Source organism: Ciona intestinalis, chromosome 7, assembly GCF_000224145.3.
Source record: "Ciona intestinalis chromosome 7, KH, whole genome shotgun sequence".
In the NCBI taxonomy this organism is placed as follows: Eukaryota; Metazoa; Chordata; class Ascidiacea; order Phlebobranchia; family Cionidae; genus Ciona; species Ciona intestinalis.
Genome location: NC_020172.2, coordinates 1,484,892 through 1,508,720, shown reverse-complemented (window position 1 = coordinate 1,508,720; position 23,829 = coordinate 1,484,892). Strand labels below are relative to the sequence as shown.

Sequence of the window (23,829 nt, the reverse complement as noted above, 5' to 3'; positions counted from 1 at the left end):
GCTTGTTAGGTGTGGAATGTATGCTACCGCATGCATTCCTTTATTTCCTATGCCGGCGCAGAGCGTAAAAATGTGACGCTTATACACGATGTTTTGAATTTTGATTGGTCGGGCAGTTAGCACATTCCTCCAGATTGTTATATTATGAAACGTCATAATTAATAGTTACGTTGTAATAGGACAAGTGACAAAACAATTGAACGAAAAAATGTTCCAATTCCAAGCGAAGGAATGTAATATGGAATGCAACGCGTGTGTGCGTGCGTCTTAGCACTTTCTGGCTGCGTGCGTGTCTGCAGAAAAAAGGACCGGTCATGACAGCAAAACAGCCTCCCCTGATAATGCGTAATCAGTTATTCTGACCTCCCCTGGTCCCAGTATAGGTTGGCTTACAACCCAAAGGCATCGCGCGTAATATTTCAGCTTAGTTTTCGGTAATTAAAATAACGTTACGACCACGAATAATTCGGTAATTAAAATAACGTTACGACCACGAATAATTTTTTTTTTTAATAAAAAGATCTATGGGGTGGCCATGCCACCCCAACACCCCGTAACTTGGCGCCTATGGGTCGGTATCTCCAAAACGTGGAAAATACTTTTCACGAAATCGTGTCCGATTTGATGGTTTACACACACAAATCATTATTGTTCGACATCATTGAATCGAAATCTTACTAGAATAAGTGCTGGGTTTATTACAGTCAGACGACATATATGAACCTCGAAAGAACTCACTCATGTCTGCATTAGTTAAACTTAGCAGCTTACGCAGTCTTTGCAGCTACAAATATGTTACCCAACAGAAAGCAGAACACGTAAAATTTCAAAATTTCGCGTTGGTATTAAGAAGCATTAGGTTTTTAAAACCTAATGCGGTTTAGGCATTTTTCCCAGGTACTTTTAAGGGTAACATACGTATAAAAGGTACAGCAATAAAGTAACAGTAGTTGTCGACCGGTGAGAACGTCGTGACACGTGACCTTGTACATCCGGAAGGTCGTGTCTCAATTAAAGTTGATTAAACCACGAATTCGTTTGTCAGTGTTTCGTCTAGTTTATTGTTGTCTGGTGGTTTTCATATACAAATGAATAATAACCTGTAAGGCTGTTATAGTTTCCTGTTGGATTACACATTATAACTATGTATTAAAACATAGGCATTTTTTAGAATTATATTTTACCCAATTTTCCACTTTCTAGAACTTTTTATATACTAACTAAAATCTGCTTATTTGTACCACCGCCAAGATATTAACCCCTCAACGTAACGGCTTCGCCATGCTCAAATTCAAGGTGAGTAACTCAGACTTATTCCGTTCTAATTACCCAGAGCCTAAGCAAGCGGCAAAACAAAGCAACTATGCCATGGCTGGTCCTTCGCCTGTCGAGAATCCTTATGCCATGGCCGGACCTTCAAAGGTAGGAATATTAAAAAAAAACAGAAGTACTTTTTATTTGCAATTTCTGGTGTAGTATAAATAAGCATGACATGTTTCCACTTTTGTAAAGGGTGTGGTCATGTTTTCTATTTTGCCATTGTCGTTTTGAGTTGCTAAAGTGCCGTTGTTTTTTTTTCGGAAGAAAAGGACATGTATATACCCGTTACACTGCAGTTTGCATGATATGTGCTATATATAGCAAGGCTGAAACGTTCAATCGCTTCTACAAATAGATTTCTCAGAGCAATTACCGTTTGAGGTTACTCAAGTACAAACCCCAGCATGTAAATTCTTTGTCTACATATTTTGCTTGCACGATCCTAATATGCAGATACATCATAATTTGTGTAATCCACCCAGCGCTATGTATAACACTTAATTTGGAAAACTTTCACACACTATAACCGCCACACAAACACTGCGTTATGTAATATGGACAATACATTCTAGAGTGTTGGTTTACATTTACTATGTGGTATGGTCAATGGCCATACAATAAAGTAAATAGGTGGCTGTTGAAATAAACTTATGCCCTATTTAACAGCATTGTTCAAAATCTCATATTGCTGGCGATTAAGGCCATTCCCAAAACATAATATACAGAGTAGGGTTATAAACACCATGCATCTCTCTCTCATTTGTGGGAACCCGACCTTTTTCGCTTTCACGGCGTGTCTAATGCGTTTTCCTGCCCTCGATTTGGCAATTGCAAGATCGCAGAAACGATTCGCTAGTTTTGCAACCGAATCCGCATTATCACGGCTTTTTGCTCGGGGATTGAAATCGTGTACTCGCTTACCACATTGGTGCTTTCTCAGAACAGAGGAACAAACATGCACTACATTAATTGACATGAAATAACGAGGCAGAGACGGAAATCAATCAACTGTAAAGTGGCAACGTAAAACTAAATAAAAAACAACAACGTTGATATGTTTACCCGTGGATGTGTTTAATCAAATAAACAAAACTTTTCACATGCCACAACAACCAGTAACCGTCCTTTCCTTTGCGTTCAATGTTTCATCATTGCGACGATCACGATGTGTTTAATATGCCAATTGCATCGTTTATTACATCTGCAGCTGTTATGACGATTGCTTAATTGCCCCGCCGACACGAATCAATATTGGCCACTTACTCATTCGCAACAGTGAATACCAGCGCCATGTAGTATTGTATACTGTTGTTTTGTTGCGCATATTGTCATACACTATAGGGGTAAAATACGGTAGAGATCAACTACAATTAAAAAGAACAGATCAAATGTTGTATATCTAGGTTTATACAGGCAAATGTATGATTTAAGTCAGTCGCAGAAATAAAGTTTTACATTCATTTCCTATTGAATTGCAGTGTTAAACTTGGGTGTCTGAATGGTATTATTAGGTCACCTACTGGGCAGTAATATTTTGTTTGTTATCCGCACGGTGTCACAGCAGAGCAGAACAGATTCCAAACCTCATAGCAAACAAACTACACCGCACCCGCTTACATTCTGTCGTGTACCCCGCCCATTCTTTTAATTGTTATGCAAATAATAAACGGTTAAATTTTTCCTAAAATCGTTATATCTTTACCTTAAAATAAGTAAAAAGCTCTAGACCGGGAAATTAAACAAATTAATATCCGTCGCCTGTTGGATTTCAAAGTAAATTAAATTCCGCAAATGATGTTTTTTTTCGAAAATGCCGAAACTAATTCTTCATTTTTCGTTTCTCATATCGCAATGTGTATTTTTCGGTAACTGGCAAAACATACATATATGCCAACGCATGCTTACCTACAACCGCCCCAGGCCGCCACCCGCATGCCTCGCATATATCAGCGAATTAATCACTACTCTCCGTTTGCCAAACATAGTAATATACGCTCACGTTCCTGCATCGTAATGACTGATACATTGACGCAATATATTACACTGATTTACGAACCCCTGTTGCGCTTTTTGTACTTTCAACTGGCAATACGCGTTGTCAAAAATTTGTAGTAAAATAACGTTTCTTTTTTTATGACGTAACTGTCTACCATCGCTCAATTGCGCACGCCGCGGCTTCGAAACATTTCGAGCTTGGCCGACTATGAAACCAGTATCTCCTTATACGGCTAAAGCCGTTTTCGTGGTGCGAAGCCGATACTTAGCTATTCCCAGTACCATGCACTCGATAATCGTCCGGGCGACGCACAGGAAGAAACAGAGCATTGTTCCGACTAGACAACGTTTTTATCCATTAGTGTAGTCATTTAAGCGAGAAGGGAAAGTGTTAGAAAAATTATATGTAGCATGTTGAAGTTAAAGATGATTGTAATGTAATATGTAACGGTTTAGCTAACAACTACTCGCTGTATAGCGTACATTCTTCACTAAATGCCATTTCTGTTTTTAGTTTTTTTTTAAACCGTTTTAACCTCCATAAAATCTACGCATGGGGAATTATAATATGTCCTATAAAGTAACACTTCACGTAAAAGTTGGTCATTATTGTAAAAGTAATATGACGAATACGCACTACGTGTGGCTTGAGTGACGTTTTGTTTAGGAGAACTGTAGGACGTTCTTATTCTGACTCATCTTCGGTCTGTTTTAAAATAATCTGTAATGTCGGCGCTTTGCTGTGGTTATTCATACCACGGCTATTGGGTTATGTTAGTGGGTACTAAGTATACTGATTTACGATCGTGCAACTGCTGTCCAGTTTTAGATTAGTCGGTACTTCACTATCGTGAGAACCCTTGTATTGGCTTGCTCAGTGCTTTGCCAATAACAGGCCGTTTAACAGCTCGTCTGTTTATCGCATACTTTGGTCTTTAGAGCTTAGCTGAAGCGTGTAGCATAGCTTACATTCTGTTACATGCCTTTAAACTATAGAAAAAAAATCGTATACTGTAGTAGGCTGTAGTAATTTAGACAGATTCACTATCGTTAGTCGGTCAGTTTTTATAAAGTTTCTTCTCTCCAGGTTACTAACACCAGTCCAAAAGCTGTGTCCGACGTAGACAAACTTACAAGTCAACTTCTACAAGGCTTAGATACAGGAAAACGCAAGAAATCTGACAATATTGAAGACTTCAATCTTCCACCACCGCCCAACTTGGACGACTTCACATTCTCACCGGTACCTAATTACGTATTCTAAATCCTATTTTAGATTTATTCGTTTTTTTTAACTATTAGAAATATTTTAAAAGTTCAATTAAATTTTATCCCAACCTCTTTCTGCATTCAGCCTTCACCAATAAAGAGTCCGGATCTTCCCCCACCTCCTCCGTCCGCTGTTCCCAACGTCTACTCCCCTCTTCCCCCTCCTCCAGCTCCCAAACCTTCCTCCCAGATGTCTAAAGCAGCTCCACCTCCCGTCCTCCCAAAACCATCAAAATCAACTCCACTGACGAAAGAGTCAAAGAGAGGCGTCAACAGCATCACTATTGTGAGTGTTAGTAACTAAATTTACTTTCCAAAATATCACAAAAATCCAACTAACAAATTACAATTGCATTCAACCACTTTTAGTGTGGAAAATTATTTGACCTAGGAATAACAATTTATCTATCACGAACTGTAAAAAAATATCGTCCGTTTTTAGTTTGAGACATGATGGTACTTCACCAGAAGACGAAACTAATGTGTTTACATTTACAATTACGTTCATATATTTATATGACTAAACTGCGTTGTCCAAAATTATAATGATATTTTAATCTGCAGCAATTAAACAAACCGTCATCTGCTCCTTCTCCTTCTCCTCCTGCTCCCACTCCCACCACTGCTCCTGCTCCAGAGCAAAAATCCGCTCCGTATGTTCCTCCAGCATCCACCAGACCTTCAGTTGGTCCAGGATCAAGAGCTGGAATCCCAAAGGACATCAAGAAGAACTCCGAGGAAGAACTTGACTTTCTCACCAATAATCTGCTGAAAAACATGGAGAACCCGAGGGTAAAATCACATTTATTATTTATCTGCATTTCATTTAGCTTTACCCCGATTCGTATTGTGCTACCTATTTTTACATCACTGTGGAAAAAAAACATTTAGAATTTGAAAGCCGTCTGGCGTGTAACACAAAAGATTTAAAATCTGCCGTGTAATACTCTTTTTGCATGGTAAAAAGTTAATGCGAATAGCGATCCGCATTAACTCGTCATAGGATAACTCGCTAACGGCGTTATTTTGCATGGTCATTGGTTTATGCGCGTATCAACATTCAGTAAGCTTATTTTAGCGCAATATTGGTAAATCTAGTTTATAAAATAAGTTTTAACACCTCATGGTGCTATTACCAACGAAAACCTATAAAATAATACCCGAAAAAGATTAGGCTCTTAAAAGTGAAACTGTACTTACACCATACTTTTCTTTACTCGCATAATGCGAGTAACAACCAACCTCATACAGCAGGTAACACGCTTATGACGTTATGCGTGTTAACTTTGTTTTTGCGAGTAAATATGCGAGTACTTACGCGCATAAAAGTGACCATGCAAAAAGGATATAAGTTAAGACAAAAAGTGTATCCACAATTGCATTTTAGGTCAATGTATTCTTTACTGGTAGTTCAAAAAATTAAAATTAAATTTAAATGAATACTTCACGTACTTACTTCACCAACAGGATGAAGAATTCTACGGTTACTGCGAACGTTGTAACGGTGTGGTTGAAGGAGAAAACGTTGGTTGTACCGCCATGGACCGTACCTTCCATATTACTTGCTTCACTTGCCTAAAATGCCGTAAGCCAAATATGTTTTTTTAATAATAGTTGTTGCCAGTGTTAAGTGCTGGTACACATGATGTTTTACTTAAATTTGCTAAAGACTTGAATGTCCAAAGGCGGGTGAAATGTCATGTCTGAACGTAGCTGTAATGGTGTTAACATTTTATAATGGTGTTAACAATTGTATATATAAAAAACATTTCCAATTATATTTACTTATAAAAGCTGATATTAATATATAAGCAGATCTCCAAGTTTAAATTACACATATTCACAAATTTCTTTACACGTTAGATCGCAATCTGCACGGTGAACAGTTTTATTGCGTTGATAAAGATCCGTGGTGTGATAAATGTTACATGAACTCGTTGGAAAAATGCACAGTCTGCAACGAAACCATCACTGACAGGGTACGTTTTAACCTTTAATATTGTGAATTTAATACAAGGTTATTAGTATATGGTCAGGCACAAATTACTCGGTGGGTTTACGTTATTTGACTGTAAAACGATTAAAATATGGGCTCTTTTAATGATAATGTAAACAAAAACAAAGTCTAAGCTTATGGTCAAAGAATGTACACTTGGGAAAAGTCATTAAATGTTGACTTTCATGCAGATTCTTCGTGCTACAAACAAGCCGTACCACCCACATTGCTTTCAGTGCGTGATGTGCGGTAAGAGTCTTGACGGTGTCCCGTTTACAGTGGATGAGAAGAATGAGGTGCATTGCGTAGAAGACTACCACAAGTAAGTCTATGGTTTACTATCGAGTGTCTACATACGCCTATGGCGGATTAACAACCTGTTATCATACAAGAATGTGCCTAAGTGTGTCTGTGTATTACAGTTTACGGTAAAGATGGTTTAAATACATGTGTCCAACTGTTAATCACAGTAGTAGAAACAGTTATTGCTATGTACCGTAAAAACGCGATTCTTGTGCATTTACAAAATAGTGGAATCGTTTTTATAAAAACGAGGCGGTTTATATATATAGCTTGCTTTTACACTATGTTGTTGTTGTTGCAGGAAATACGCACCACGTTGCTCTGTCTGCCAGGAAGCTATTATGCCAGAGAAAGGCAAAGAAGAGACCGTACGCATCGTTGCCCTTGAACGAAGTTTCCACGTCGATTGCTACAAATGCGAGGTAACGCTTTATTATCAAACATTACTTTCGATCTCAAAAGAGGAATTTAGCTTAGTAATCCCTATTTCGAGCGTTTGATGTTAGTTAGCCGACAACCTCGACAGTATAAAATAGAACGCTCGAATTTCGTTGCCCCGCCATGCGAGGACATAAATACCTTACATTCATTTATTATACAGACATTCACTAAACAAAACCCACCTCCCACTATAGTAGTTTGGTAGTAAACAAGGGAATTTTAAAAAAATACACAACCATATCCCCCCCCCCCCCCACACACACTCTAAAACACCGTTGTTAATTATCAAAACACGATCAGGAAAATTAAGTTATTATGTATAACGTTATCCTATCTTACTCCAAATTACTAATCCATGTATCTTACATTTCCACAGAAATGCGCGGTCAAGTTGAATTCGGAGAAAGAGGGCCGTGGATGCTTTCCCCTTGACGGCCATATCTTCTGTCGGGATTGCAACACCAAAATCATACAACACCTTTCTGCATAAGATCCATTTGTTAACGGCTTAACGTTATCAAAAACACCATGATTGCATTTTAACGCTTAAGTAGGCCGACAGGATTCATTCCATTTGATCTCATACTTTCTGCATTCCAAAATGTTTTTGTTTTAAGCTATTGTTAACGAAAATATTCTTTGGCAGATTTTAATGAGTTAAAAAAGTTACCTGCACCTTTTGGTTTTATAATTGATAATGTAGCGGGCACGATTAATATTGTAACTCAGTCTGTGTAAGCCACCGTTAAAATGCCCCTTTTTATGGATTTGTAACACCTTTATGTACTTTATTTTTTGTGCTTTTGCGAATTTTATATTTTACGCTGATTTTTTGCCGCCGCTTTTGGTCTCTTTTATAAGTTCAAATAAGCACGGTTGATTTTTCGTCATATACGCGTTGTACATAAAGCGCCTGCATGAAAAGTGAATTCTAGTTGCCTTTACACAGCATTACCGCATAGCACTAGCGCTGTAGTCGCTTATATATAATTGTACATTGCGACTGTCTGTAACTTCTAATGTCCCATATTAGCCAATGGCTATTTACATTTCCTTTGTTAAGTCTGATAACTTTAACTAAACTTTGTTAAGGCCTCATTGTGCATTCAGCAACTCATTGTGCTTCAGTATTGTGATTATAAGTCCGAATTGCAAATATTTTCATATTTTTACGAATATGTCTTACGGTTTTTACATAAGGTTGCATAGAGTGTAGATTTTAACACTTTTTATTGTTGTAGTACATCGCGTTAACGTCGTTGCACTAGCCCAATATTAACTTTGTACAATTGTCCTTGTGTATACGTAATTAGCTTTTGAGCCGCGCAATTACTTGATTGATTATCGTTCGAACTGGTTCTGGATATCAAGTTATTAAGCAGTTTCAACACCTTGAGCTGCGGTTTTGTTATTTGATCTTTGTAAAATTTAATTTGTCGTTTACTTCCATTAATGTCGGTTGGCTCATTATTGTCAATCGTGTAATAAAATAATGATTTTGAATCTTCGCCGTTTCTTACTACGGGAAAAGTGCATAAAACTTATTTCTTGGTAATAAAGGCAAGTATATGGTATATTATAGTAGGGTGGGGTAAGATGGTACATGTTTCCATCATCCCGTTTGTTGGTAAACCAAGAATAGTCACACAATTAAATAATCGCATTTTCGCAAAATTTATCCAAACCACGATTAGAAAATAAGGGCTTTGGGTGCTAATGATATTCCATCTCACCCACAGTAATGTGTCGAAAAGTTGTCTTAAAGAGTGAAGTTACAACAGCTTCGTCACGACAGATGTGTAACAAAATAAAAATGAATAAAGATTGGTTGTCTTATTATTTTTAACTACAGCGCATGAGCCAATTAACCTGTTGTTGTAAAGGACAAACTTTTCTGAATGAACAGGTACGCTAAAAAATCAAAATGTTTTATATCATTTGCTAGAAATATAATATGATGCAATTTTGTTCCGATTTAGAAAAATACGTTAGTAAAAACAAAAAGTTGTAAAAATGTATTGTAAAGCTGTTGATGTATACATAAAAGGGTTCTTTTTAAAATGCATTCTGATAACAACGATCCCCACTTTACTTCAATTTTTTAATGTTATCTCTATGTTCGCACAATTGGTCTAAAAAAACTTCCCACAATCCTTTTCTTCGAAGCTACCGTGGTAAAGGTGCGTTACTTTATACAGCATGTTATAAGCAAAATATAAGATAAAACGGTAAACTTCCGTGACTAATCAAGTAATACACATAACACCGTAAAGATCTTTAATGACACAAGGCAATACTAGCAGTATTTCCACAAAAAATAGACTGTTAAAGGGTACGAATTAAGTTACGAAGTAGGTGTTCCGTGTTTATAAAGAATCTTGTCAGTATAGGCAGTTGATTAAAGGTTAGGGAAATAAAAAGTAAAAACAAAACTTTATGGTTACCTGTATTTAAACAATTTCTTTGTTTTAGAATCATGGCAGTTATTCACGATATGGTGGTTGGTCTTAACAAGGGACACAAAGTCACCAAAAACCCTCAAACACCAAAACATGCCAGAAGGAGGGGGGTAAGTCTTGTGGTACTGATTATTGATAATTTAAAAAACTCATATATATATATATATATATATACATATATATATATATGTATGTTAAACTTAACTGCAAGAAAATAGAATATAATACTACTAGCAAGATACTCCAATGACATTAGATTATAGAGAAATCAAAAGTCCAAAAGAAGCAATGCATTAGTGTTTGTAACATAGGATAAACCTAATTGGGACCATGAAAATTTTGCCACTTTTCGCAGTAATTTTTTCCTAGCAATTCCGTACGGCCGTGCTTATTAAAGTATTATGCTGGTAACACTGTCTTTTAGGTTTTAAAACTAGCATAAAATACAGTTTTTCATTTTCCTATGAACAAAAACCTTGTGTGGTTTAAGTTAAATTTTATTTAACGTTTGTCGACTACAATCATTCATTATTTGTTTTATGACAGAGACTTACAAAGAAGTCCAAATTTGTCCGAGACTTGGTCCGTGAAGTTTGTGGCTTTGCTCCTTATGAAAGAAGATGCATGGAATTGCTGAGAATCGGCAAAGACAAGCGTGCTCTTCGATTTTGTAAAAAGAGGGTATGTACTTGTTTGCTTTTTTGGGTTGTTTGACTGGATAAATAATGTTCGTGTTCTTCTGCCTTGTGTGTTTCATATCGAGGTATTATCTTTCTGCTCAGAAACTTGTGTTTGTATATAAAAAATGTGTATTAAGGTTAAAGGTTACCAATATTAATAATAACTTCCATTATGGTTGCGAAGATTTAGAAATATTTTAAACGAAAAGAGAGAATGTAGTGACAAAACAGCAATTGTTAAAACACGCTTACAGTTAAAAACGTTTTACGTTTAATTGGAAGAAAGTAAGCGTGGTCGCTACGCCTAGCGGACAAGCTGGCCATTTATTTTAATTAAGTTGAACTTCTAATAGAAGTAAAAGTGTGCGTAAAGACACAACCTGTACAATGACAATTTTAAGTAAGACATGTATTTGAACAACAACTATTTCTGGACAAATTACAAACACAAAACAATATTTTTTATAATAACTAATGGGATTTCTTTTTATTTACAGCTTGGTTCTCATTTGAGAGCAAAGCGAAAGCGTGAAGAGATGCAAGCTGCAATCCAAGCTCAGAGAAAGGCTGCAGCCCAGAAGTAGAGCGCTGGATAACAAATAAATGAAAACAGTTTAAGTTTCAGTCTCCTGTACACAGTAATATATTGTAGGCAGATGCTTAATACGTGGCTCCTGGCAAGGTTTATACGGTCTGTCGTTGTTGAAGTTCAATGTTTATATGGTTGGTAGTCCGGTTGTTACGGTCTTTCGTGCAGCACCTTCGCGCCTGGATAAAATAACAATATTTACATTGGTTTACGTTTTAATATAAACGTACTGTTAATTTCGGACGAACGAAGTGTTGTTTGAGGTGTTGACGAAACACAGAGCTGCGGTAAGCATAGATAACCGCGTTCATACCCGTTGAAAACTTGGCCAGAAGTACTGCGAAAGTCATGTACAGTCTGGAAACTTTCTGCAAGTTTAATGTTAAGTGGTTATAAATTCTAACAAGCAAAACAGTTTTAATATCATAACGGCCTAACATAACAATGTAAATCATTAAAAAAACAGGTGCTACTATCACATAACAGCAATTTCCGCCACCGTCAATAACCATAGGCTAAGTACTGAGTGTCTAATAGTACTGTGGGGGAAGATGGGACACTTTTAGCTAATAATATTCAAATATTCTGATTGTGTTTTAAACAATTACCAACGGTTCATGGGAGTCGAGGGGATACGGTTTTATAATATTTTGAAAGTTCTTTGTTTACTACCAACGAGGACGAGAAAATAGAATTCAAAAGTGTCCCATCTTTCCCCACCCTACTATATTTCATTAGTTTATAATATAGCTAACACATAAACAAACACAGCATTCAAGTAGTATCATATTACTGCTTGGAAAAGGCCTATGATAACTCCGACAGCGTATGGCGTCCAAGACACACTAAACGCTACGACACATATTATCACTGTGGTTGTCAATTTTCGCGTTCTGGCTGTTGGTGTAGACCTCTTTCTCCCATGCACGCGAAGTGCGCCCAGATTTTCAATGCTCGTCCGGTTGTTCGACACTACTCCAAGGTACAGAAGGTACAAAGCCAAACTGGGAACTGAATCAGAATATATTTAGTACGACGGGAAGAGATGAGACATTTTTAGCACATAATATCTATAGTATTTGGATCGGGTTTTAGTTATTTAACAATTAACGGTCTATGGAAGTCGTGAAATACCGAGTTATATTTCGTTGAATGTTCTTTTCTACTAACAATTGGGACGAGAAAATAGATTGAATAGGTGTCTCATCTTACCCCAAACCTACTGTATCATACCTTTATTATTTGACAACAATTCAAAAAAAAAATAAGACGGGTCCGTTTAAAATCGTTAGTTTTATATTATTTTTTAATACTTATTTTTTGACGTTTTTTTTCCGTTATTTTAATTTATAAGAAGACAGGGCTGTCAATAACAGTCGTTATAGGAGATGTCCTGTTTCACACCCGCTTGTGCCCGCATACGAAATACCCGTAACCTACTATATAGTGAAAGGCGCGCTATAACCAGCACGGCGCTTGACAATTTACAAAAAAGATCGGAATAAAAAAATCCATATAATAGAATATTTTTGCGCTGTTGACATATATGCACCCTCGCACCACTATAAAATGTATTTTTGCGACTATCAGAGACTTAGTTAATTCTTCATTTTTTATGATTTAAGTCCTTTCCGTATAAACGAGGTCGACATTCCAAGCAAACCCTGTTATACATACACCCAAAACATTTATCACAATGGTTATAACGCGCCTGCCCTATAGCCTATATAGTCCTCCTACTATAGGGTTCAGCTCGTCGCTGCTGCTACCAATCTGGGCGTACGTGCTTTTGGACCAGACACTCAACGACAAGTTTTCAGTCACATATAAAAAAAGAAGAAAATAAAAAAAGGTTACAAAGTGGTAACTTGTAAGCGGACACGAGGTGTATATGAAACATCCGTGTCATATATAACGACTGTCGTTTCCCGGCCACGCGAGGATTACATTCATTCATTCATTCTTACCTATGTACCCAACTAGAAGCAGCAGTATGCAGTAAGCCATATCCACCTTGGTGCCGTTGCTGTAGTTAAAACTACAACTGATCAACATGGCGTCCGGTACAAATGAACCAAATCCAAGTAATGGGACAGCGCCAGCAAGTATTCCCCTATAGAACGAGAACAAACGTTATTAGAAAACCACATTGCGCAATTTTCGACCCGGATATGACAAACTGTTTGTATAAAGCAACGATTTGTCTTGCCTAACATTGAAATTGCATAATAATGACAAACTATATTATATCGTGGGAGTTGTGTCAAAAACAATGTACATATAAGAAGTTGTGCTGTATAGCGTAAGATAGGACATGTTTTCAGTTTTTACCCTCTTTTCCCGTCGCATTTGGTAAAAACAACGAATATTCACACAACTATATTCGCAGCCCCGCGACTCTAAAAAAAGCGTTGTTAGTTCTTTAGAACACGACCAGGAAATATAGGTTTTATAGATCCTAACAGTAGGCAGTATCCCATCTTACCCCACAGAACTATTTACACCCTTGATCACATGATGCGCCGCGTTTGTTAATATTTAAACATAGCCTACATTGCTTTTCTAATGTGGAAACTTACGCGGAATGTGGAAACTTACGCGGTAACCCAAATTGCTGATAACCGAAATACGGTGTAGCACTTCTTCGCTCTGTACTTTGACATCTTCTGCATGTAATAATATCTTCCGAACGCTATTTCTAGAAGAATGCCAATTTGGGCAAGCGAGCCTGTGTTTGAAACCATTGCGCAGACTTGACAGACTAAAATAATACGAATAAGGTTAATATAGACAGTATAGGCTTATGGAGCTATACCAACATAGTTATCACCAAATATAACTTATATAATATGTGATTTTATTACGACCTAAAACAATGTGAGATGTAAATATGCGTTATATAGTAGGTTGGGGTAAAGTGAGACACATGTTGATTCTATTTTTCTCGTGTCATTTAATACTACAGAATTATAAAAATGAGCGTGGTTTATTCTTAATACACAATCAGGAAATATGGGATTTAGGTTCTAACAGTACTCCAACTTACCCCGCATTACTAAAGAGTGCTAGAATAGGTATACGATTAGGCTTAGGGGACAGACATAAACATTGTTTGTTGGGCTGAATTGTCGTGAAGTCAATCGATATATTAATATTTCTCGTCTGATTGTTACTCTGGTATGTACAGCTTTTAAACTTGTATTTGAGAAGGGGAAGAAGAACGTGTGTTTTTTACCGACGGTACCAAGTGCCCATCCATGGTTGAACGCAGAATGCACCATCCCTGGATAGCTCCCAATACACATCAATAAATCTGAGCATATGAGATTCAGAACACTCAAGTTGTAAGCGGATGCCCTCACTTTCGATCGGCAAAATCTGTAAAAAGGGTATTTCAGTTCATAGCAGAAATAAAACAAACAAAACCAGTTTAAACAAAAAGTGTTTTGTTATACCCTGTAGTTTAGGCTGTATGTCGATCTCAATAAAATCAACACCTTGCAAATATTTAGCGTGTGCTTTGGTGTAACTATAACCTATTTATTTATCTTAAATATCTAACATGTTGATGGGAATGTTTTTATCAACTATATGTATCTCCCTTGGTTATAACTATTATGCGTCTAGTGTATCTTATTTGTTGTATATCTGCGGGAACTCATTAGGACATAACGTGGCCCAAACATTGCATATTCCCATATGCCTAAATACCCTGTGTCACATAAAATACCCATTCTATAAGTTAAATATCAGCAAATATTAAACATATACCGTACGTAAACGACGATTAGCATGAAGTTCAAGATGGTAGCAAATGTCCCAGACACTGCGCTGTAAATGCCAAAGACCAGGTACCAGGTTTCCGAAAATTTTCTGACGTCTAGTAAGCTTGCTAAAGCTTTCTCTGGATACGGAAACATCTTAGATACTTCGGTGAGCATTTTTAACTCTTCCGTAAGTACTTCCTTCGCTTTCGTTATGTTTGCCATGATATATAGGACCGCACTAAACTGGTATATAGGTACAAATAACGATATTTTTCTTCTGTACCAATACACGAACTGATTCAGATATAACAATTAAATGAATTTTTCACATCAGCTAACACAAGATGTTCAAATTGACTATTTTTTTATGACAGTCAACTAAACCCAAATCATACAAAACATTGATTTAACGCCAAAAACAGAATGTTACGCCAACAACAGATGAATGCCCGCGTGCAGGGCCGCCATTGGTATTTGTTCAGATTAGGCATTGTAGTCACATTCGTTATTTTTTAAAAAACAACTTTAATGAGGTACTGTATTTCTGGGTTTCACTTTGTTTTTAGTTCCTTTAGGACTACTCAGTATGTATTATATATCAAACAAATGTAGTTTCTCCACGTCCAAAGTTGTAAAAAATATACTTTCTGTATGGTTGACAACTTGAGTAACCCAATAGTGGCTAATGGAGTAATAGGTTGGAGAAAACACAGTTAAACTTCCTCCCTAAAAATACAAACGCCTTTAATGGTGACAGCATCAATCCGAGCATAGAATCCGATTTGCTGGACCCCAACCACACAACATTCCCCACATTAATATGCTTTGTATGTACGCCATTTTGTTATCTTAATAGTTTTTTTATATATTTTATTTGTCTAAGTTCATTCATTATGACATTTCGGAAATGAAAATAGTTTTTTTTTGTATATTTTATTTGTCTAAGTTCATTTATTATGATATTTCGGAAATGAAATAACTTCTATACAGCATGAACAAAACTTAGATTATTGCGCAATGTTTACTGACCATCCCAAAAAAAACAAGCAAGCAGCATGTATAGAATAAATATGAAAGTGCTGGTGCCAAACTTTGACCAACATCACTGCTTACTTATGCAGTTGAAGTAAAGATAACATCACAACCGGTTGTTGAACTTATTCAAAATTTAAAACTTCAGGCTCGCCCTGATTCTGGTCATCTTCTTGTACATTATCAGTTTGAAAATGCTGCATTTGCTTGAATGCGGAATACAATGAAAAAAGAACATGAAGAGACTGGATTCGGTTTTTGTAAACTGGGATGTCTAGTAAGCTGCAGATTATGTCACAATATTTTGGTAAATCACAATCTAACTGTGCTGTTGGGAGACTAATCTTTTGAAGAAGCTCTTCCACCTCTCTTGGCCATTCCTGCATCAGGTGATCAATCTCAGGCATGCTCTTCGAGTAGTGGACATTTGGAGGAGGTTTAGAGCGATGAAGATCAGCCATGCTCTCAACCCAGGTATCAATTGCTTTGGGATTTCGATCAGCATCTTTAACACTTCTTACTTGCATGGCACGAACGCCGGAAGTCTTTGAAATGCTTCTTAATTGAAGGTCAAGGACTGTGGGGTCAGACTGCTTTGCACACGGCTCATCAAGAACAGTTAACCCCAGAGTTACTGGTTTGTTATCTGGTCTGGGTACTTTTAAGAAAGCATCAATGTCACCAACTGCAGGAATGAAATCTGGGTTAAAAGGTTTAAGTTTATGTTCCAACTCAATAGACTGTGGTGTGTAACGGGTTATGTATTGAAAGAGCTCTTTGATCTCTTGGCTCACAGTGAGGTGCTCGTAATCTGCAGGATCATAGGCCCCTTCTAATCCAACCATATTATCATCATCTTCATCTTCATCATCTGATGAAACGTCACTGTCTTCCGATTCCTCGTTTAAATCAATATTTTTACCGCTAGGTGGCGGTTGTGAGAGCTTCCGATCCATCTGCCCTTCTCCCAAATGCTCTTGCTCATCAAAATCTAAATCGTCTGATGGACTTTGCTGAGAAGACATTCTGTTCAGTGGTGGTGGTGCAGGGCCGCCTCGTTCTATTGGCCTTTCTGGCGTCACAATTCCCGGAGACGGTTTTCTAGGTGTAGGTGTGTACAGGCTGGCTACTTCCTCTGAATCGTTCACATCCAAACTTTCGTCGTAGTGCTGGTTAATAACTAGTTTGGTTTCCTGGCCTGAAGAGGCCATTTACAAATTTGTAGTTACCTCAACTAACAGGGAATGAAATTCATTTATAAATTATGCTAAACCTTTCAAATTAGAACTGCAAAATATAAAAATGTAGCGGTGAAAGTGGCGATACACAATACGTGAATGAAATTAACGCGTTCAAAGCTTCGTTAGCTTTCTACAATAACACAGTATTGTATATATACAGCAATATAACAGTAAATAAAAAGTCTTTACACATTAAACCTTATGTCATTTTTATTAAATCATCTTACCTTTTTCACTCTTATTTAAACATTATTTCCAACGAAATTGTGTTAGGACAAAACTTGAATTCACAGTTGGAATTTCGTGCTGTTTGAGACTAATTTCGTCGTTAATAACAACACATCAACATCTGTGATTTTTAGTTTGGGTGTTTTTGGGGGGTTGTATAAAGTTACTATTCAATTTTCTGTATTTATGGCTGAAATGAAATTTAGAAAAAAAAGTTTGGATTTTTTAAGTTTTTTTAAATTTTCAGTGAGCAGTAGATGGACACTGGTTGGTCACAATAACATTTTGAGTCATACGCACGTGGTTCATTTCGAATATTGTTTTGAGTTTTGAATTACGTGTTTGTTGTGTTGATAATTTACAGATAGCAGGTCTGATTAAGTGGTTTGGTACTACATTAAGCGCTATTTCATCATTTAGCTGTACATCTGTATCAATGTTAATCGTACTATGGCAAACGGAGACTTAGGTGCTTGGCAATTTTCAACAGAGATACCCTTTGCCACGGAGAGACACGCAACTATTGCCTACAATTCATTAAGGATCGACAAGGAACCACGAAAAGGTGGGATCACGCGAAATATTACCACCGACGGAAAGTTGTTAAAAGTTAACTGGGAAGCTAAAGAAGGAAGAATTTTAAGAGTCTCAATCAACTCTTTTTTCGAACTCCTGTTACTAGTTATTGACACCATTGATCAGTTTGATTTAGTTAACTAAGATGAGTTTATTGACTCGAAAAAGCATTAATTTTGTTTTAAAGCCTCAGGCATGTTATATTGGTGGCTTACACTCATGTACAAATTTAAAACATTCTTTTACCACCTGTCCTTTAAAGAAACTACAAGATGTTCGTAACACTCATACCTTAAGACGCAGTTTTTTCCAACCATATAACTTGAGACTTAACTTTTCAACCACCAGTAAATCCATTGACAATAATCGCAAAGGAGTCCTGACGATGGATGAAATTTATAATCTAATTGTAGAAGAAAATGGGCGAGATATTACGGTTATAAAATTGAGCAAGGAGGCAAATTATGCCGACTATTTTACCATTGTAACTGCAAACTCTTCGCGGCATTTGGTTCATATGGCGGAAACCTTAAACCGACTGTACAAAGTCCGGAAAAGTGAAAATGACCCATTCTGTCTTATCGAAGGCAAAAGGTCAAGTCGTGAGTGGCAATGTATAGACGTGGGAAATGTAGTCGTTCATTTCATGCTTCAAGGTATGAGAGATAAATACCAAATGGAAAAGTTGTGGCTGCTCGGTCCGAAGTATGATGATCTAACAAGAGAAATGCCAACAATTGATGAAATGATCAAACAAGCAACAGAACAAGGTCTACGTCTAATGTCAACTGTTGGGGAAGATCATGTAAATTTCCTTGAGGACAGTGAGATTATAAATCCTTGGGAAATAGCTTATAAAGAAGAAACGAATAATTCAGATACTGTTGAATTTGATGACGATGATGAATATATTGTGTAACTCTAATATACAAATGTTTCATACTGATTTACAATAATTCAACTGTAAACTTTTCAACAAATTTAATTATTATGCTACTTGTATTTTTTATTTGGAAGTGCTGCCCTAGTAATAAGCCATTTTTTGTTTCAGGAATCAATAAGTTAAATTCTTACAAACATAAGCATTTACAAATTACGTTTAACAACTAACAAATAATTTTTGGTAAAAGTTAGTATGGAGAAATTACTTCGAGATGTTCATATTGGATTAGACTTACCATGCTCTCCTGTGCAAATAATTAAGGGAAGCTACACTTATTATCATTATCTTTGCGATGGAACTGATGACAGGGGTTGGGGGTGTGGTTATAGAACATTGCAAACCATTTTAAGTTGGATACAATTTAACAAACAAAATATTCATGAGAACATAATGCTGCCCAATATATTTGATATACAAGAAGCACTTGTTAAAATGGAGGATAAGCAAAATAGCTTTGTAAATTCTCGAGAATGGTTGGGTTCTTTTGAAGTCTGCCTGTGTATAGATTACTTTCATGGTGTGCCTTGCAAAATACAGCATATTCGCAGTGGTGAAAACATTCATGAGGCTCTGCAATTTCTTTGGCAGCATTTTCAGGACTTTGGAAGTCCTGTAATGATGGGAGGGGATACAGATGCTTCTTCCAAGTGCATCCTTGGCATTTGTGGAAAAGAAAAGAATGAATGTTATCTTCTTATTCTTGACCCACACTGTTCAAAAACAAACGTGACAACAGAAGAACTTATTTCTGATAAATGGGTAACATGGAGAAATATAGACACCCTGCTTAATAGCTCTTTCTATAATCTATGTCTGCCTCAAGTTAAAAGCAAACTGGGGTGACTGGTTTTTTATGTTCAGCGGGTCACTTATAATGGAGAGAATACCTTTGTGCAATATCTTACAAAAATATACACCACAATCTTATTTGCAAGTTACAACTATATTAAACATCTAGACACAAATAAATATTACAAAAACACATAAAGTATATAGAACATTTGAAACAAGTTTTTAACCACAGTGTTTTGTTATAATTCACAGTTATAAACTGTTGAAAGATCATTCAATTTCTCAAGATCATGTCCTTTGATTTTCAGCTGTTTAAAAACTTCTTTAAGATTGTTCTTCTCTTTTGGTGTCAAGAAATCCAACTGCAAAGCAAATCGCTTTGAATTTTTCATGACAGATAAAATGTTTAACACATTTTCTAGGTGATCTTGTCCACTATTTTCAGTTTGCAATGCAGTTATCACGTCTCCCATGGGACATTCAACAGCAAAGAACTTTTCAAGTAGTTTTAGTTCAGCTGACATCAAAAGATCATACTTTTGACTTGCAGTTTTGCATTCTTGGTTCCAAATTTTCATAAAATCTGAGGTAGTTTTGGGGTCACGATTGTTTGTTTTGACAACTTCTGTTTCAATTGGACTTTTAACGTCAACTTTTTTGCTAGAATGCACATTCCACTTCTGGTAGCTCATCCCGCCAAGTTTATCGCCTCTTTCCATTGGTTTTAGATGCGAAGCTGCTACGATGTCGCGAAATTCATCGTATGATTGCACTTTCTGATTAATGGCACGAAACTTAGCGTCGTTTTCACGTTGGTACTTTTCATCTCTCGCAACTGCATTACACAGTTCCCGCTGTATCTCGTGAAAATTTAGATCGTCGTCGAATTCGTCGCTATCCATTATGAATGTTAAAACACGTAACTACTCCACTTGGTCTATTTTTACCTAAACCGCTATAATTGTTTTGTAAAGAAACATGAGGTTTGTTACAAATCTAGGTTACTGTATTAATAATACTAGCAATATATCAAACGACCATACAGTACCTACAACAAAAAGCAAACATGTTTCAAATTCGACTTCACAATCATCTCCAATATAAAATTAAATTTCGGTCGTTCGGTTCTTTTGCCAACTTGGTCTTTTCGGCTTGTAACGTGAACATTTTTAAAAAGCCCGATTTATATTCCGTTTGGTCAGACACAAAAAAGTTTAGACCCTTATTGAAAAAAACGGCGTGACCTAGTGGATAGGCGTTCGAATCCCAAACGAGATATACAAGATTCGGTGCATGATGTGTTTAGCCCGCTACCAATGCGGAATTGCGGTATTGTCTTTAACAATACACGGCTATGCTACAGTGGTCACAAGAGTCCGTATGCAAAGTCAAGTATTTTTGCGATATACAAGAAGCGATCAGATAAGCAAAAAAACTATGTTTATATACCGACTTCACTAGTTACTAATTAGTTGTTTAATTTACCAGTCGTATTGAACAACAACAAAAATCGCCCGCAACGTGGTAACTCGCAAGCGGACAGGAGGTGTATAAAATAAGGCCCCCTTGTTATTATAACTGTCGTTGTACCGCAACGTGACTGCATACAAGTGCATTCAGAAACAACAACGTACGTAATAACATTAAAAACGTAAACCCGAAGAATTATTACTTTCATTTTCAGTTACCACAAGCCGCAAGAGAACAATCAGGGTCCTAGAGTCTTATTCCCTGTGGGTTTCGATATCATCTTCCGCGAGAGATGTTGATTTTCGGGATTTGATTTCCTTATCGCCATCCAGATGCTCGTACAGTACATTAATTTTCGTTTCCGCATCTGCTTTGAAAACGTAAAAATCGTTTTCGGTTTAATACATAAACATAAACCAATCGAATATATTTGTCTATATCAATATAGGTACTTAAATACTCCCACACATAAAAGGCACACGCAAGCTGAGTATTTGCCATACAACACTGTACCTTCGCTAGCTCCCTTGCAGCACTCGTACAAGTTATTTTCTGTTGCTTTTGCTTCATTCTCCGTGATACCGAAAGAGGAACCTATTTGTTTGTCATAGTTTCCATACAATTCGTTCGTCTTGGTTACTTTCTCATTTTCTGAAATATAAATTGTTTGCGTAAAACCAAATTTACGTTTCAAATATAAGGTGTAGTAGGGTGGGGGAAGATGGGACACTTTTTCATTACAACTTCTCCTCCCATTTGCTAGTAAACAAAGACAATTCAAAAAATCATAAAACCGTGTCCTCACGACTTCCATAAACCGTTGTTAATTGTTTTAAACATGATTAGAATATTTAGATATTTTGTGCTATATGTGTCTCATCTCCCCCACCCTACTATATAAATATATATATACTTTCTTGCTCGTCGAGGACATGCTCATAATTTCCATAAAGTGTATTTTCCCTCATAACTCGTTCGTCGTTTCCTGTTTAAAACAATGCAAACCAATTATTCACCTAAACGTGTACGACATGGAAAACAAATTTTAAGTTTTACATTGGCCATCATGTCTATACTACAAAGTTATAAAGTACAAAACAAGAGTAACAATTTAGGTTTTCATCAGGTTGATGTTTTTGCTAAGTTTTATACTATGGTTTTACCACCAATCACACTATATACTTTTGTGAACAGCATCTGTAGTTCCACTAAATATGTAATTTGTTATTTCTTTAAGTTTTCTAAGAATTTTCCTATTGATACAGTAGGGTGGGGTGAAATGAGACAACTTTTTATTCTATTTGTTTGTTTCATTTGGTAGTAAACAAAGAACGTTCAAAGAATTAAAATATCGCAATCGCATCCTCACAACTACCATAGACCGTCACCTATAATTGTTTAAAACACAAACAGGATACTTTGATATTATGTACTGAAGGTGTCCCATCTTACCCCACAGTATCTATTTAGTGTGATACTAACTACGCGTTTAATCATTGCGCATTTCTAGTTTATACCTCCATGATCGGTGGTAAACTGTTGATTTCCATAAAGAATGTTCTCGGTCATTTTCAGTTCTTCAGTATCTACTATATGTATATTAGAATATTAATTTATTAACAGATTTGTACTGGTCAAACAAAACAAACATTAAACCTTTGCTTTCGGCTTATTGTGCCGAAAAACCATATGTTTTTATTCATTTGGATTTCGAATAAATATTGAATGTATATCCTCGCACAGATGCGCTCTTCATGAACATATTATGCAATTAAAAGATTAGTTTATATGAACCTGTGTCTTGTGGGTGTTTTGTTTTCCTCAGCTTCCTGGTAAATACACGTAGTTATATGTAGCCATCTTACGTGGGTTTATGTGGAAGTAAACAATTCGCACAGCAACGCAGAAATTAAACCGCCATTAAATCACAACGCGGTGACACGCGGACAAAGTAATTAATGCTTGCGTATTTCCGAAAGTTAATCAGCACTGCTGATACACTCGGTCAAACATATATTCATTTGGTGTTTACCCATAAGTTTGGATCCTACGCAACATCAGGCAATACTGGGTCACGCACTTATATCAATTAACTTATCAAACCTGTGGTATATGAAGACGAAACTCAACATTCGAAGCAAGAATAAGATACCTCCGGTTACACCAATAGCGATATTTGTTGTCTTTGCAGAAGTTATTGGTATTACTGCGAAGTAAAATTACTTTGACCAAAACATTTTTATCAATGTCGCAAATGCGATAGAATCCAACAATACCTGTATGTGCAGAACTTGAATATTTACTGATTTGCGTAATTTCCCAGGTGCCCGGTGAAGTTGATTCTGTTGTGTCTTTGTCTGTTGTTGTTGGTGTTGCTGCAGTTGTTGTTGTTGCTTTTGTTGGCGGTGTAGTTGTTGTTGTTGTTGTTGTTGTTGGTACAGTTGCTGTTGTTGTTGTTGTTGTTCCTTTTGTTATTGTAGTTGTTGGTAATGTTGTTGTTGTTGTTGCAGTACTGGTGATGGTAGCTGCAGCGCAATAAATATTTGTTTTTCGTAATAGACTATACCAATTTTGTTAAACGTACTTATTTAGTTAAATTCTTACGAACTATGTTCCATAAACTATTACATTCGTTTACTCACGCATCATGTGTCTAGAGCATATGTAGCTTTCTTTTTTATTAGATGAAACATCGTCCCATTTGTAGCGCGTACTTCTTTTCATTATG

At 36.5% G+C, this 23,829-nt stretch overlaps 8 protein-coding genes across 16 annotated transcripts in view; 4 read left to right on the top strand and 4 right to left on the bottom strand.

The window, feature by feature from the left end:
• Window positions 1-8,827, top strand: part of LOC100183051 (lipoma-preferred partner homolog) — a 16,749-nt gene extending 7,922 nt beyond the window's left edge. Inside the window, exons 4-12 of one of the 4 annotated variants that reach the window (XM_004226156.3) lie at window positions 1,334-1,422; window positions 4,403-4,558; window positions 4,670-4,870; window positions 5,149-5,376; window positions 6,052-6,169; window positions 6,448-6,563; window positions 6,772-6,902; window positions 7,185-7,305; window positions 7,701-8,827. In XM_004226156.3, coding sequence (XP_004226204.2) covers window positions 1,334-1,422; window positions 4,403-4,558; window positions 4,670-4,870; window positions 5,149-5,376; window positions 6,052-6,169; window positions 6,448-6,563; window positions 6,772-6,902; window positions 7,185-7,305; window positions 7,701-7,814 — 1,274 coding nt within the window. In that variant the 3' untranslated portion in view covers window positions 7,815-8,827. Of the gene's footprint in view, window positions 1-1,187; window positions 1,297-1,333; window positions 1,423-4,402; window positions 4,559-4,669; window positions 4,877-5,148; window positions 5,377-6,051; window positions 6,170-6,447; window positions 6,564-6,771; window positions 6,903-7,184; window positions 7,306-7,700 lie in introns of those variants that run through there. The other 3 variants (XM_026835011.1, XM_018812558.2, XM_002127621.4) reach the window with 3 other exon arrangements.
• Window positions 8,828-9,207: 380 nt separating this feature from the next.
• LOC100180699 (60S ribosomal protein L36) lies at window positions 9,208-11,081 on the top strand. 4 transcript variants are annotated; one of them, XM_026835053.1, is made up of 4 exons: window positions 9,208-9,230; window positions 9,797-9,893; window positions 10,330-10,464; window positions 10,961-11,081. In XM_026835053.1, exons 1-4 carry the CDS (start codon window positions 9,223-9,225, stop codon window positions 11,045-11,047), a joined length of 327 nt encoding a protein of 108 aa, XP_026690854.1. In that variant the 5' UTR covers window positions 9,208-9,222; the 3' UTR covers window positions 11,048-11,081. The 4 variants fall into 4 exon arrangements, with proteins under 4 accessions (XP_026690854.1, XP_004226205.1, XP_004226206.1 ...); XM_004226157.4 differs by lacking the exon at window positions 9,208-9,230 and adding an exon at window positions 9,405-9,504; XM_004226158.4 differs by lacking the exon at window positions 9,208-9,230 and adding an exon at window positions 9,513-9,728.
• Window positions 11,082-11,099: 18 nt separating this feature from the next.
• Window positions 11,100-15,207, bottom strand: LOC113474349 (rhodopsin, GQ-coupled-like). 3 transcript variants are annotated; one of them, XM_026835030.1, is made up of 7 exons: window positions 14,824-15,200; window positions 14,288-14,430; window positions 13,651-13,813; window positions 13,020-13,165; window positions 11,846-12,063; window positions 11,283-11,420; window positions 11,100-11,231 (listed from the first exon to the last, which is right to left on the bottom strand). In XM_026835030.1, exons 1-7 carry the CDS (start codon window positions 15,039-15,041, stop codon window positions 11,148-11,150), a joined length of 1,110 nt encoding a protein of 369 aa, XP_026690831.1. In that variant the 5' UTR covers window positions 15,042-15,200; the 3' UTR covers window positions 11,100-11,147. The 3 variants fall into 3 exon arrangements, with proteins under 3 accessions (XP_026690831.1, XP_026690832.1, XP_026690833.1); XM_026835031.1 differs by having other exon boundaries at window positions 14,829-14,908; XM_026835032.1 differs by lacking the exon at window positions 11,100-11,231 and having other exon boundaries at window positions 11,358-11,420; window positions 11,964-12,063; window positions 14,824-15,207.
• A 141-nt stretch (window positions 15,208-15,348) lies between these two features.
• Window positions 15,349-17,405, bottom strand: LOC100178331 (intraflagellar transport protein 46 homolog). Its single transcript, XM_002128000.4, has 2 exons — window positions 17,320-17,405; window positions 15,349-17,138 (listed from the first exon to the last, which is right to left on the bottom strand). Exon 2 carries the CDS (start codon window positions 17,060-17,062, stop codon window positions 15,977-15,979), a length of 1,086 nt encoding a protein of 361 aa, XP_002128036.1. The 5' UTR covers window positions 17,063-17,138; window positions 17,320-17,405; the 3' UTR covers window positions 15,349-15,976.
• Window positions 17,406-17,581: 176 nt separating this feature from the next.
• Window positions 17,582-18,947, top strand: LOC100186222. Its single transcript, XM_002128031.5, has one exon. It carries the CDS (start codon window positions 18,042-18,044, stop codon window positions 18,813-18,815), a length of 774 nt encoding a protein of 257 aa, XP_002128067.1. The 5' UTR covers window positions 17,582-18,041; the 3' UTR covers window positions 18,816-18,947.
• A 9-nt stretch (window positions 18,948-18,956) lies between these two features.
• On the top strand, window positions 18,957-19,929 carry LOC100176013 (ufm1-specific protease 1-like). The gene has a single exon (XM_009860642.3). The coding sequence runs from the start codon at window positions 19,032-19,034 to the stop codon at window positions 19,680-19,682; it is 651 nt and encodes a 216-aa protein (XP_009858944.1). The 5' UTR covers window positions 18,957-19,031; the 3' UTR covers window positions 19,683-19,929.
• Window positions 19,675-21,348, bottom strand: LOC100176015 (coiled-coil domain-containing protein 103). Its single transcript, XM_002128122.5, has one exon. It carries the CDS (start codon window positions 20,531-20,533, stop codon window positions 19,871-19,873), a length of 663 nt encoding a protein of 220 aa, XP_002128158.1. The 5' UTR covers window positions 20,534-21,348; the 3' UTR covers window positions 19,675-19,870.
• A 7-nt stretch (window positions 21,349-21,355) lies between these two features.
• LOC113474353 lies at window positions 21,356-23,555 on the bottom strand. The gene is made up of 7 exons (XM_026835051.1): window positions 23,378-23,555; window positions 23,205-23,307; window positions 22,896-22,930; window positions 22,619-22,690; window positions 22,015-22,086; window positions 21,615-21,752; window positions 21,356-21,468 (listed from the first exon to the last, which is right to left on the bottom strand). The coding sequence occupies exons 2-7, from the start codon at window positions 23,231-23,233 to the stop codon at window positions 21,356-21,358; spliced, it is 459 nt and encodes a 152-aa protein (XP_026690852.1). The 5' UTR covers window positions 23,234-23,307; window positions 23,378-23,555.
• Between the last annotated feature and the right edge of the window lie 274 nt (window positions 23,556-23,829).